Source organism: Metopolophium dirhodum, chromosome 8 (genome assembly GCF_019925205.1).
Source record: "Metopolophium dirhodum isolate CAU chromosome 8, ASM1992520v1, whole genome shotgun sequence".
In the NCBI taxonomy this organism is placed as follows: Eukaryota; Metazoa; Arthropoda; class Insecta; order Hemiptera; family Aphididae; genus Metopolophium; species Metopolophium dirhodum.
In genome coordinates this window covers 36678997-36691162 of record NC_083567.1, presented here as the reverse complement: position 1 = coordinate 36691162, position 12166 = coordinate 36678997, and the positions used below count along the sequence as shown (strand labels likewise).

Here is a 12166-nt window from a genome sequence, read left to right as displayed (position 1 = left end):
ATAATGAGGCCTAGGGACTGGATGAGGTCCATCAGTGCATCACCTTTCTTGTTATTGGAGCAGCTGCCCCAGGCGGAATGGTGCGCGTTGAAGTCTCCACAAATAAGAGAGTCTCCGCTGTGACTTCTAATGCTGTGCTCAAGGTTGCTGAGAAACGCAGAGTATTGGGCGAGGTTGGGGTCAGACCTGGGGGACCAATAACAAGAATAGATGCGGAGGGTACCAGCCTGGATCCACGTGAACCCTGGTTCAGTAGGGCCGACTATGTCCACTGGGAGACCACGGAGGCATGCTATAGCCGCTTTACCGTGAGCGTCGTAGTACCATGCGTCGACCTTCGTTGGGCAGGGCTCGCTGACGATGAGGAGATCGACGTTGGACTCTGCAGCCTGCTGTAACGCCAGCGCTTGAGCTGCCTTGCAGCAGTTGAGATTGATCTGTAGGAAGGTACTCATGATAACTGGTCAGGACGCACCTCGCAGCCCCGAGCGTTTGTACCAGATGGGGTGATTGATTCACTCTTGCTGTTTGTGTCCGTGGCTGACGTAGATTCGTCAGCAGGGGAGGGACAGACTGCTACAAGATGCCCGGATTCTTTGCAGCGAAAGCAGCGACGTTTCTCTGCACCTGTGCATGCACTGGCTGAGTGCCCTTTCTCTTTGCACTTGTTGCATGCTAGGGCTCTGTCGTCCAACTGTCTGATTCTGCAGACTGCCCAACCAATTTTAATTTTCCTAGCCTCCGCGAGCTTGAGACCAGCCCTAATTGGGACCCTGACAACTGCCGATCTGATTCCACTTTTGCCCTGGCGGATATTGACAGAGTTCATGCCTTGCAGTTCAGGATCAAAACTTGCTAGAGCAGCCCGGAGTTCTGGGTCTTCAACCGAGTCTTCTATCCCGACTATGAGAAGCGCAACACTTGGAGCAGGGCGTCTGATGCCAATGTTTCCACCGAGTCTAGTCCGCAGGGCCGTAGCGAGGTTGTCCGCTTGATCCTTTCCAGGGATCTCCAGGATGACGTTACCCGACTTGGCCCTTCTTGTCGTGATGTCAGACGACGAAATATTTTCTTCGACAACCACTGCCTTGACCGAGCGGATCATGTCCGCATATGATGTTGAGCCGGTGGGTTTCTCAATTATGACGGCTTGATTTTTAGGAACTCTGATGCGTTTCCGAGCGTTTGGAAGGTTGGAAACTTCAGGCTTCGGTCTCCTAGTTTTCCGAGATACCAAGGTAAAGCCGTCCTCCGGATCTGTCGGCGAGAATTCCGTGTCTTGGGTGCATTGCGACGCAGTTGCAACGTAGCCCAGTGCGTCGGTGCATTCGGTGTCGACGACTTTAGGTGGCCCAAGCCGGTTAGTGCCACTCTGGCTCTTATCATTTTTATTTACTGGCTTCTTTTTATTCGAGGTAGTGATGCTCTGCTTTTCAGTTACCCGAGCATTACCCGAGCCTTTTCTCGCGGCTGATCGGCTGCTGGCAATCTCCTGCCGGCTTTGGAGTTTGTCGATTTGCTCTTGCTGCTCGGTTACTCTGGCATCAGTCCTGGCTATTATCACCTTGACTTCGGCGATGGCACTGAGTATAGCCGAGCTTTGGACATCAGTGCTGCCCGAAGTTTGAGAACCTACGTCCTTTGATATCCTCTCAGTTTGTGCAGCCGTGTCCATCTTGCCGGCTTTGGGCGTCTGCTCGCTCTTTGGGACGCGCTGGGTCAGGGTGTTGAAGGCCTTAATAACGTTTTCGCGACTACCCTTGAGGCCCGCGATAACATTCAGCAAATCGTCAATTGCAGTTTTGACGTCCGGGCTCCTCGTCTTGATCGACCACGCCTCCAGAGCCGACGCCTTCTGGACTAACAGCTTGTAGCCACCATCCTGTGTGGCGATACACTTACGGAGATGGATTACCGCGCTTTGAAGCGTGTCTCCATCTGAACCAGCTACGCCGCTGTCTCTTCTAGCTGCGGGTGGAGTTGCAGTCTCCGACTCGGATTTTCGTCCAGAGGTAGAGTCCTGCCTCGCAGCGCTACCAACGGACACAGTGCCAGCACCAGCTGGGGAAGCCTGCCTCAGATCTTCCACATTTCTTCCCAAATCTGCGTTTTGCATTACTTTTGCGGTTTGGCTCCCGCTCATCATTTGGCCAGTTGATGAACCTGGGTTCTTTATGTTCAAATCCATATAGTTCCCACGAGTGGGCATGAAGGTTGCGTCGCCCCGAAGCAGAGCAGCGTACCACGGGGAAGGCTAGATACTGTGGGGGGCGCCAGGTGCCCCACAGGGTCCTCGTGGACACGTTCCTACTTCCGTGCCAAGAGACCCCCATGACGAGTTGGGGGTTGAAGGGTTTTCTGTCAGGGTTGTCCTTCCCTTAGGGCATTTGCTGCGAGCGAGCAGGCTGCCTCCGACCTTGCCACCCCATCCAGCTAAGGACAGGGTGACTCAGAGTTTTTAAGTAGTGGACTCCTTACACTAGGGCTTTGCTAAGTGCTAGCAGGCTACCTCCGACCTGCCACCCACAGCCATCCAAGGCCAGGGGGGGCTCTTTTGCTCCGGCCCCAACCAGTTAAGGTCAGGGCCGGGTATGGAACCGCTTAGTAGGACCTAACTAAAGGCCCGCAAGCTCCCCCACCACGACAAGGTGGGTCCCGTCGGGGGAGAACCTAACCTAACCTAACCTAACCTAACCTAACCTAACCTAACCTAACCTAACCTTTTTTTTTTTTTTTTTTTTTTTTACAGGTTGAACCGAACACTGAGGGTGGTACTGACGCGAGTCATTTCACCCCTCGGTGCCCATCGTTTATTTAATAAAATACTTAATCTTAATACAATTTACATAATTATTATTTACAGGCAATAGAGGGCCTCTAACCCTCAAGGTGTGGCCTTCGGCCCACAGATAGATATCTTAACTACGGTTGGTTAATTAGTGCTTGACGGCGCCTCTCTTCAGCTTCCTTCATTGATAGTACTTGGGTGGCGAAATTTCTGACCGCGGACCAGTTCTCCTTGGAGCGCAGCATCATTGGGATGATGGTTCGCGGGCTCACATCACATCCTAGGAATATGGCGAGATCGCGTCTTCGTGAAGCCCAGGCATCGCAGATGAATAGAGTGTGATTGGCGTCGTCACATGCGTCGCCACAGAACCAGCACTCAGGGGACTCTAACTTGCCAAATCGGTGCAAGTATTGAGCGAAACAGCCGTGACCAGTGAGGGCCTGGGTAAGATGAAAGTCTACGTTGCCGAATTTCCTCATCACCCAAGGCCTGATGTCGGGGATCAGCTGAAACGTCCACCTACCATTGGAGCAAGTGGCCCAGCGAGATTGCCAGTCAGAGAGCAACGTTTCTCGGATAGTGCTGGGTAGGACGCCAGACTGTCTTCCATTGAAGAGATCGCGGCGCTCGGCTGCGAGTAGGTCGATCGGAGGGGTATCAGCGAGGAGTAGGACCGCGTCTCTCGATACGGTGCAGTACGCTGAGACCACCCTCAGCGCAATCCTGCGTTGGCATTTGGCCAGTTCTTCGATACCAGTATTGGACATCCTTCCAGACCATACCGGGGCGCCGTACAATAAAATTGAGTGAACAACCCCTGCTAGGAGTCTTCGCTTTCTTGGAGTAGCAGCGCTTATGTTGGGAAGAATCCTTGACAAATTTGACGCCACCTTGCTTGCTTTGGCGGCCACGCTGGCCGCGTGCGTGGTGAAATTGAGTCGCTGGTCAATGTGGAGGCCCAAGTATTTGACGCTATTCACCGCTCTAATCTGAACACCGTCGATGGTAATTCGGAGGTCATTGTGCGTCCTTGTGTTGGTGATCACGATTGCCTCGGATTTCTGGATTGCCAAATCAAGACCCATCACTTTCATCCATCTGACGACAGTGTCAGCTCCTTCAGAGAGAAGTCGTTCCAATACACAGATGTCCTTGTCTTTGGCGATGAGAGCCACATCGTCCGCGTATGCTAGAAATTCGACCCCTGAGGGGAGAGGCTCACGCAATAGGCCATCGTACATGATGTTCCACAGGGTAGGGCCAAGGACGGAGCCCTGCGGAACACCACTGGTGACGGCTGTGACAGATTCTGTGCCATTTGCTGTCGAAGTTAGGTAGCGGTCATGGAAGTAGCTGTGCAGAATGCGTAAGATGGGAGTAGAAATGCCCTTGTCTTCGCAGGCGAACAGAATCTTCTCCCAGGAGGCTGAATTAAAGGCATTTCTAACGTCGAATGTCAGAATGCCAATCTTCTGACCCGCTGAGGTCTCCACACAGGATAAGAGTTTTTGGATAGCGGCTATGGTGGACCGGCCTTTCCGGAAACCAAATTGACAGTCCGCTAGGTCATCGCCTCGAGCCAGCTCCTCAGTTATGCGGTTTTCTACCATTTTCTCAAATAGCTTGCCTGCAGTGTCAAGAAGACACAACGGGCGATAGGACGAGGGTACGTCTAAAGGCTTGTCACCTTTCCTGAGAAGAACAAGTCTGGCCTTTTTCCACGCAGTAGGGAATCGGCCCTGCAGGAGGCACTCGTTTGCAATGTGAAGGAAAGGTGCGGGTTGTTTGTTGATGAGAATTTTGAGAATTTCGCTCGTCACTCCGTCTGGACCAGGGGCAGTACCGCTCTTTAGTTTTTTACACGCTGATTTCAGCTCCTCTAGGTCGATCTTCCGTGCAGGGGTCGACAATGATGGGCAAAAGGTGTTCAGGTGATTAATCTGATGTGACGGAAAGAGGTGCTGGATTATAGCTGGGAGCCTTCCTGGGAGATTAAGCCCGGGGATGGGAGTCCTTACATTCATTCTTCCCATTACAATCTTGTAGGGCTTTCCCCATGGGTCCCGTTCGACGTCGTCACATAGTTGTCTCCAGGCTTGATCTTTGGCGTTTCTGATTGCTTTAACGAGGGCCAGTTTCGCGGATTTTGCAGCAAGCTCTTCATCAGTGCAGGCGGCAGCACCAAGGCGTCGGCGCTTGCGCTGGAAAACACGACGCAGATGGTTTGCGGTCTTGCGCAACGCGCTTAGGCTCGGGGACCACCAGTGTACGCTCCTCCTTTTACCTTTATTGTCTGCCAAGGGTAGGCCACAAACGGCGTAGAGCGCCGAGTTCAGATTGATAGCCATTTCATCCACGTCAGTACTGTTGCTGAAGTGTAGTAGTTGACCGGTCGAGAGAAAGGACGCCAGAGCGGGTGCGTGGAGTCTCCGAGAGTATGTCGCGTTGACTGGCTTAATGGGCGCGGACAATAGAGTGAACTGGATGTAGCTGTGATCGCTTAAGGTCACCGTGTCTAAGACAGACCAATTAGATATTCTGGAAGCCACACGGGGGGAGGCCAGAGTGATGTCGATCACCGAGGAGCCAGACGCCCTCTGGAAAGTGGGGGTCGTGCCAGTGTTGCATATAATGAGGCCTAGGGACTGGATGAGGTCCATCAGTGCATCACCTTTCTTGTTATTGGAGCAGCTGCCCCAGGCGGAATGGTGCGCGTTGAAGTCTCCACAAATAAGAGAGTCTCCGCTGTGACTTCTAATGCTGTGCTCAAGGTTGCTGAGAAACGCAGAGTATTGGGCGAGGTTGGGGTCAGACCTGGGGGACCAATAACAAGAATAGATGCGGAGGGTACCAGCCTGGATCCACGTGAACCCTGGTTCAGTAGGGCCGACTATGTCCACTGGGAGACCACGGAGGCATGCTATAGCCGCTTTACCGTGAGCGTCGTAGTACCATGCGTCGACCTTCGTTGGGCAGGGCTCGCTGACGATGAGGAGATCGACGTTGGACTCTGCAGCCTGCTGTAACGCCAGCGCTTGAGCTGCCTTGCAGCAGTTGAGATTGATCTGTAGGAAGGTACTCATGATAACTGGTCAGGACGCACCTCGCAGCCCCGAGCGTTTGTACCAGATGGGGTGATTGATTCACTCTTGCTGTTTGTGTCCGTGGCTGACGTAGATTCGTCAGCAGGGGAGGGACAGACTGCTACAAGATGCCCGGATTCTTTGCAGCGAAAGCAGCGACGTTTCTCTGCACCTGTGCATGCACTGGCTGAGTGCCCTTTCTCTTTGCACTTGTTGCATGCTAGGGCTCTGTCGTCCAACTGTCTGATTCTGCAGACTGCCCAACCAATTTTAATTTTCCTAGCCTCCGCGAGCTTGAGACCAGCCCTAATTGGGACCCTGACAACTGCCGATCTGATTCCACTTTTGCCCTGGCGGATATTGACAGAGTTCATGCCTTGCAGTTCAGGATCAAAACTTGCTAGAGCAGCCCGGAGTTCTGGGTCTTCAACCGAGTCTTCTATCCCGACTATGAGAAGCGCAACACTTGGAGCAGGGCGTCTGATGCCAATGTTTCCACCGAGTCTAGTCCGCAGGGCCGTAGCGAGGTTGTCCGCTTGATCCTTTCCAGGGATCTCCAGGATGACGTTACCCGACTTGGCCCTTCTTGTCGTGATGTCAGACGACGAAATATTTTCTTCGACAACCACTGCCTTGACCGAGCGGATCATGTCCGCATATGATGTTGAGCCGGTGGGTTTCTCAATTATGACGGCTTGATTTTTAGGAACTCTGATGCGTTTCCGAGCGTTTGGAAGGTTGGAAACTTCAGGCTTCGGTCTCCTAGTTTTCCGAGATACCAAGGTAAAGCCGTCCTCCGGATCTGTCGGCGAGAATTCCGTGTCTTGGGTGCATTGCGACGCAGTTGCAACGTAGCCCAGTGCGTCGGTGCATTCGGTGTCGACGACTTTAGGTGGCCCAAGCCGGTTAGTGCCACTCTGGCTCTTATCATTTTTATTTACTGGCTTCTTTTTATTCGAGGTAGTGATGCTCTGCTTTTCAGTTACCCGAGCATTACCCGAGCCTTTTCTCGCGGCTGATCGGCTGCTGGCAATCTCCTGCCGGCTTTGGAGTTTGTCGATTTGCTCTTGCTGCTCGGTTACTCTGGCATCAGTCCTGGCTATTATCACCTTGACTTCGGCGATGGCACTGAGTATAGCCGAGCTTTGGACATCAGTGCTGCCCGAAGTTTGAGAACCTACGTCCTTTGATATCCTCTCAGTTTGTGCAGCCGTGTCCATCTTGCCGGCTTTGGGCGTCTGCTCGCTCTTTGGGACGCGCTGGGTCAGGGTGTTGAAGGCCTTAATAACGTTTTCGCGACTACCCTTGAGGCCCGCGATAACATTCAGCAAATCGTCAATTGCAGTTTTGACGTCCGGGCTCCTCGTCTTGATCGACCACGCCTCCAGAGCCGACGCCTTCTGGACTAACAGCTTGTAGCCACCATCCTGTGTGGCGATACACTTACGGAGATGGATTACCGCGCTTTGAAGCGTGTCTCCATCTGAACCAGCTACGCCGCTGTCTCTTCTAGCTGCGGGTGGAGTTGCAGTCTCCGACTCGGATTTTCGTCCAGAGGTAGAGTCCTGCCTCGCAGCGCTACCAACGGACACAGTGCCAGCACCAGCTGGGGAAGCCTGCCTCAGATCTTCCACATTTCTTCCCAAATCTGCGTTTTGCATTACTTTTGCGGTTTGGCTCCCGCTCATCATTTGGCCAGTTGATGAACCTGGGTTCTTTATGTTCAAATCCATATAGTTCCCACGAGTGGGCATGAAGGTTGCGTCGCCCCGTAGCAGAGCAGCGTACCACGGGGAAGGCTAGATACTGTGGGGGGCGCCAGGTGCCCCACAGGGTCCTCGTGGACACGTTCCTACTTCCGTGCCAAGAGACCCCCATGACGAGTTGGGGGTTGAAGGGTTTTCTGTCAGGGTTGTCCTTCCCTTAGGGCATTTGCTGCGAGCGAGCAGGCTGCCTCCGACCTTGCCACCCCATCCAGCTAAGGACAGGGTGACTCAGAGTTTTTAAGTAGTGGACTCCTTACACTAGGGCTTTGCTAAGTGCTAGCAGGCTACCTCCGACCTGCCACCCACAGCCATCCAAGGCCAGGGGGGGCTCTTTTGCTCCGGCCCCAACCAGTTAAGGTCAGGGCCGGGTATGGAACCGCTTAGTAGGACCTAACTAAAGGCCCGCAAGCTCCCCCACCACGACAAGGTGGGTCCCGTCGGGGGAGAACCTAACCTAACCTAACCTAACCTAACCTAACCTAACCTAACCTAACCTTTTTTTTTTTTTTTTTTTTTTATTTTTTTTTTTTTTTTTTTTTTTTATATTATCACCGATCGACAGGGGCGAACTGTTTGCTTGCGCGACACACTACTTGCCCCTGCCGACCATCGTTTATTTGATAAAAAGAAAACGACAACTTATATGAGAAGTGGAGGGCCAATCTCCCTCTCACTAACTCTTACATAGCAACCTAATGTACATATTACTGTGGGGCTCTATCCCCACAACTTTGCTCTTCGAGCCACATTTTAATTTTCTTAATTAGTAGAGCTAATTTGCTTGAGCCGCTTGCAACTCCCGTTCGTCCGCTTCCTTCTTCGTCAGTACCGCACTTGCAAAATTGACCACCGCATCCCACTTCGACTTGGAAGCAACCATGGCCGCTCCTATCTTCTCCGGCGTAATTTCACAGCCTAGGGCGACTTCAACTTCCCTTCTCAGTCTCCACCACCGGTCACATTTGAAAAATGTATGCTCCACATCGTCCTGAATATGGTCACAGTACATGCATACTGCGTCATTTCGCTTCTTGAATCGAAAGAGATATGCATTGAAGCACCCATGTCCAGTTAGAAACTGGGTAATGTGGTACCCTATTTTCCTTTGCTGGTTTTTCATCCATTCTTCGACGTTCGGGATCATTTTGTGGGTCCACCGACCGTTGGTTGACTCATCCCACTCGCGTTGCCAATTGACCATCGTCCTTTTCCTCGCCTCCCGTTTGGCAACATCCGTCGCGATGCCAGTCTTTCGGTCCCTCTCGACTGCTGCCCTTTCCTCAGCCAGAAAATGGATAGGCACGATGCCCGCAACCACCATTATCGCTACATTGGACACCGTACAATAAGCGCTTGATACTCTGAGTGCCAGCTTCCTTTGTGGAGAAGACATTTTAATCTTGTTGCACTCGTGACCAAGTGCTCCATACCAAATTGGGGCAGCGTACAGGAGTTGCGCATGCACCACGGTGGCTAGCAGTTTTCTCTTCAACGCTGATGGTCCACCTACGTTCGGCATTAGCCTCGAAAGTGCCGACGCAGTTTTTGACGCTTTTTCGCTAACCACCTCTATATGCTTCCTAAACCCTAGGACAGAGCTAAGTTGGACCCCTAGATACCTGACACTATCGCTGAGTTCAATGACCGTGCCGTTGATTTGGAAGACCGGCTTTGCGTATCCCCGCTTGGTGGTGAGCATAACCGCCGTTGATTTGGTACTGGATAATGTCAAGCCTTGTCCAGCCATCCATGCCGCCACCATCTGCAATGCGTCATTCATTTTTCTTTCCAGGAGCCATGTGTTGTGTCCGGTTGCCACTATAGCCGCATCATCAGCGAAGCACACAATGTGAACGCCATCCGGATACTCCAACCGCATTAGCCCATCGTAGAAAATGTTCCACAATATGGGTCCGATGACAGAACCCTGCGGAACACCAGTACTGACCGAGTATCGTCCTTCGTCCGTGATAATGCAGCGATTATCGAAGTATGACCTTATCATGTTGATGAGGTATGGGGGAAAACTCTTGTCAATGAGTGCCGCATCTATCTTTACCCAAGGGGCGGAATTGAAAGCATTTGCCACGTCTAGTGATGCCAGCGCACATAACTTTCGATTATATAGTTGGCCACTGCCTACACGGTTTACGATGGACATCACTTGTTCGATCGCCTGTGTAGTTGACCTCCCCTTCATGAAGCCATATTGGTGTTCAGAGATGCCATTCTGCTGCAGCTCTAGATGCGTGGTAATCCTTACTTTGAGCAGCCTCTCGAACAGCTTGCCTATTGAGTTGATCAGGCACAGTGGCCTGTATGAAGACGGTTGATCTAGCGGTTTAGTATCTTTGCGTAGTAACACCAGGCGAGCCGTTTTCCAACTGTCGAAGAACCTGCCAGTCTTCAGGCACTCGTTGAACGTTGGGAGAAGGAGATCTGGTCGAATCTTGGTCATTGCGCGCAGGATTTCATCTGGAACGCCATCTGGACCGGGCGCTTTCCCCTTCGGCAATCTGCGTCCCGCCTCCCTCAATTCATCCAGCGTGAAAAGACATGCAGTTTCAAACTGTGAGTCGATCAAAGGGTAAACCGGCGTTGGCGAATTCGGAAACAGGTGTTTGACGATAGCATCCAGACGACCCGGAATCTTCATGCCCGGTATTTGTCGCCTACCTATTAACCTAACCTAACCTTTTTTTTTTTTTCCTGTTTATAACCGACGGCGCCGCGGGAACTGCTTGCGCATTACTGCCGCGAAACCTAACCTAACCTAACCTAACCTAACCTAACCTAACGGGTAGGTATTTCACGAGGAAAAACTGAAATTGCTCGGGAGCGACGCGGAGAGACGTCCGTACTCTACGACAGCCACCGCTGAACTAACCTAACCTAACCTTTTTTTTTTTTTTTTTTTTTATATTATCACCGATCGACAGGGGCGAACTGTTTGCTTGCGCGACACACTACTTGCCCCTGCCGACCATCGTTTATTTGATAAAAAGAAAACGACAACTTATATGAGAAGTGGAGGGCCAATCTCCCTCTCACTAACTCTTACATAGCAACCTAATGTACATATTACTGTGGGGCTCTATCCCCACAACTTTGCTCTTCGAGCCACATTTTAATTTTCTTAATTAGTAGAGCTAATTTGCTTGAGCCGCTTGCAACTCCCGTTCGTCCGCTTCCTTCTTCGTCAGTACCGCACTTGCAAAATTGACCACCGCATCCCACTTCGACTTGGAAGCAACCATGGCCGCTCCTATCTTCTCCGGCGTAATTTCACAGCCTAGGGCGACTTCAACTTCCCTTCTCAGTCTCCACCACCGGTCACATTTGAAAAATGTATGCTCCACATCGTCCTGAATATGGTCACAGTACATGCATACTGCGTCATTTCGCTTCTTGAATCGAAAGAGATATGCATTGAAGCACCCATGTCCAGTTAGAAACTGGGTAATGTGGTACCCTATTTTCCTTTGCTGGTTTTTCATCCATTCTTCGACGTTCGGGATCATTTTGTGGGTCCACCGACCGTTGGTTGACTCATCCCACTCGCGTTGCCAATTGACCATCGTCCTTTTCCTCGCCTCCCGTTTGGCAACATCCGTCGCGATGCCAGTCTTTCGGTCCCTCTCGACTGCTGCCCTTTCCTCAGCCAGAAAATGGATAGGCACGATGCCCGCAACCACCATTATCGCTACATTGGACACCGTACAATAAGCGCTTGATACTCTGAGTGCCAGCTTCCTTTGTGGAGAAGACATTTTAATCTTGTTGCACTCGTGACCAAGTGCTCCATACCAAATTGGGGCAGCGTACAGGAGTTGCGCATGCACCACGGTGGCTAGCAGTTTTCTCTTCAACGCTGATGGTCCACCTACGTTCGGCATTAGCCTCGAAAGTGCCGACGCAGTTTTTGACGCTTTTTCGCTAACCACCTCTATATGCTTCCTAAACCCTAGGACAGAGCTAAGTTGGACCCCTAGATACCTGACACTATCGCTGAGTTCAATGACCGTGCCGTTGATTTGGAAGACCGGCTTTGCGTATCCCCGCTTGGTGGTGAGCATAACCGCCGTTGATTTGGTACTGGATAATGTCAAGCCTTGTCCAGCCATCCATGCCGCCACCATCTGCAATGCGTCATTCATTTTTCTTTCCAGGAGCCATGTGTTGTGTCCGGTTGCCACTATAGCCGCATCATCAGCGAAGCACACAATGTGAACGCCATCCGGATACTCCAACCGCATTAGCCCATCGTAGAAAATGTTCCACAATATGGGTCCGATGACAGAACCCTGCGGAACACCAGTACTGACCGAGTATCGTCCTTCGTCCGTGATAATGCAGCGATTATCGAAGTATGACCTTATCATGTTGATGAGGTATGGGGGAAAACTCTTGTCAATGAGTGCCGCATCTATCTTTACCCAAGGGGCGGAATTGAAAGCATTTGCCACGTCTAGTGATGCCAGCGCACATAACTTTCGATTATATAGTTGGCCACTGCCTACACGGTT

The 12166-nt window shown here is 51.7% G+C and overlaps 1 protein-coding gene across 1 annotated transcript; it reads right to left on the bottom strand.

The window, feature by feature from the left end:
• Positions 1-2254: 2254 nt before the first annotated feature.
• LOC132951423 (uncharacterized) lies at positions 2255-5874 on the bottom strand. Its single transcript, XM_061023228.1, has 2 exons — positions 4653-5874; positions 2255-2433 (listed from the first exon to the last, which is right to left on the bottom strand). The coding sequence occupies exons 1-2, from the start codon at positions 5872-5874 to the stop codon at positions 2255-2257; spliced, it is 1401 nt and encodes a 466-aa protein (XP_060879211.1).
• Positions 5875-12166: the final 6292 nt, after the last annotated feature.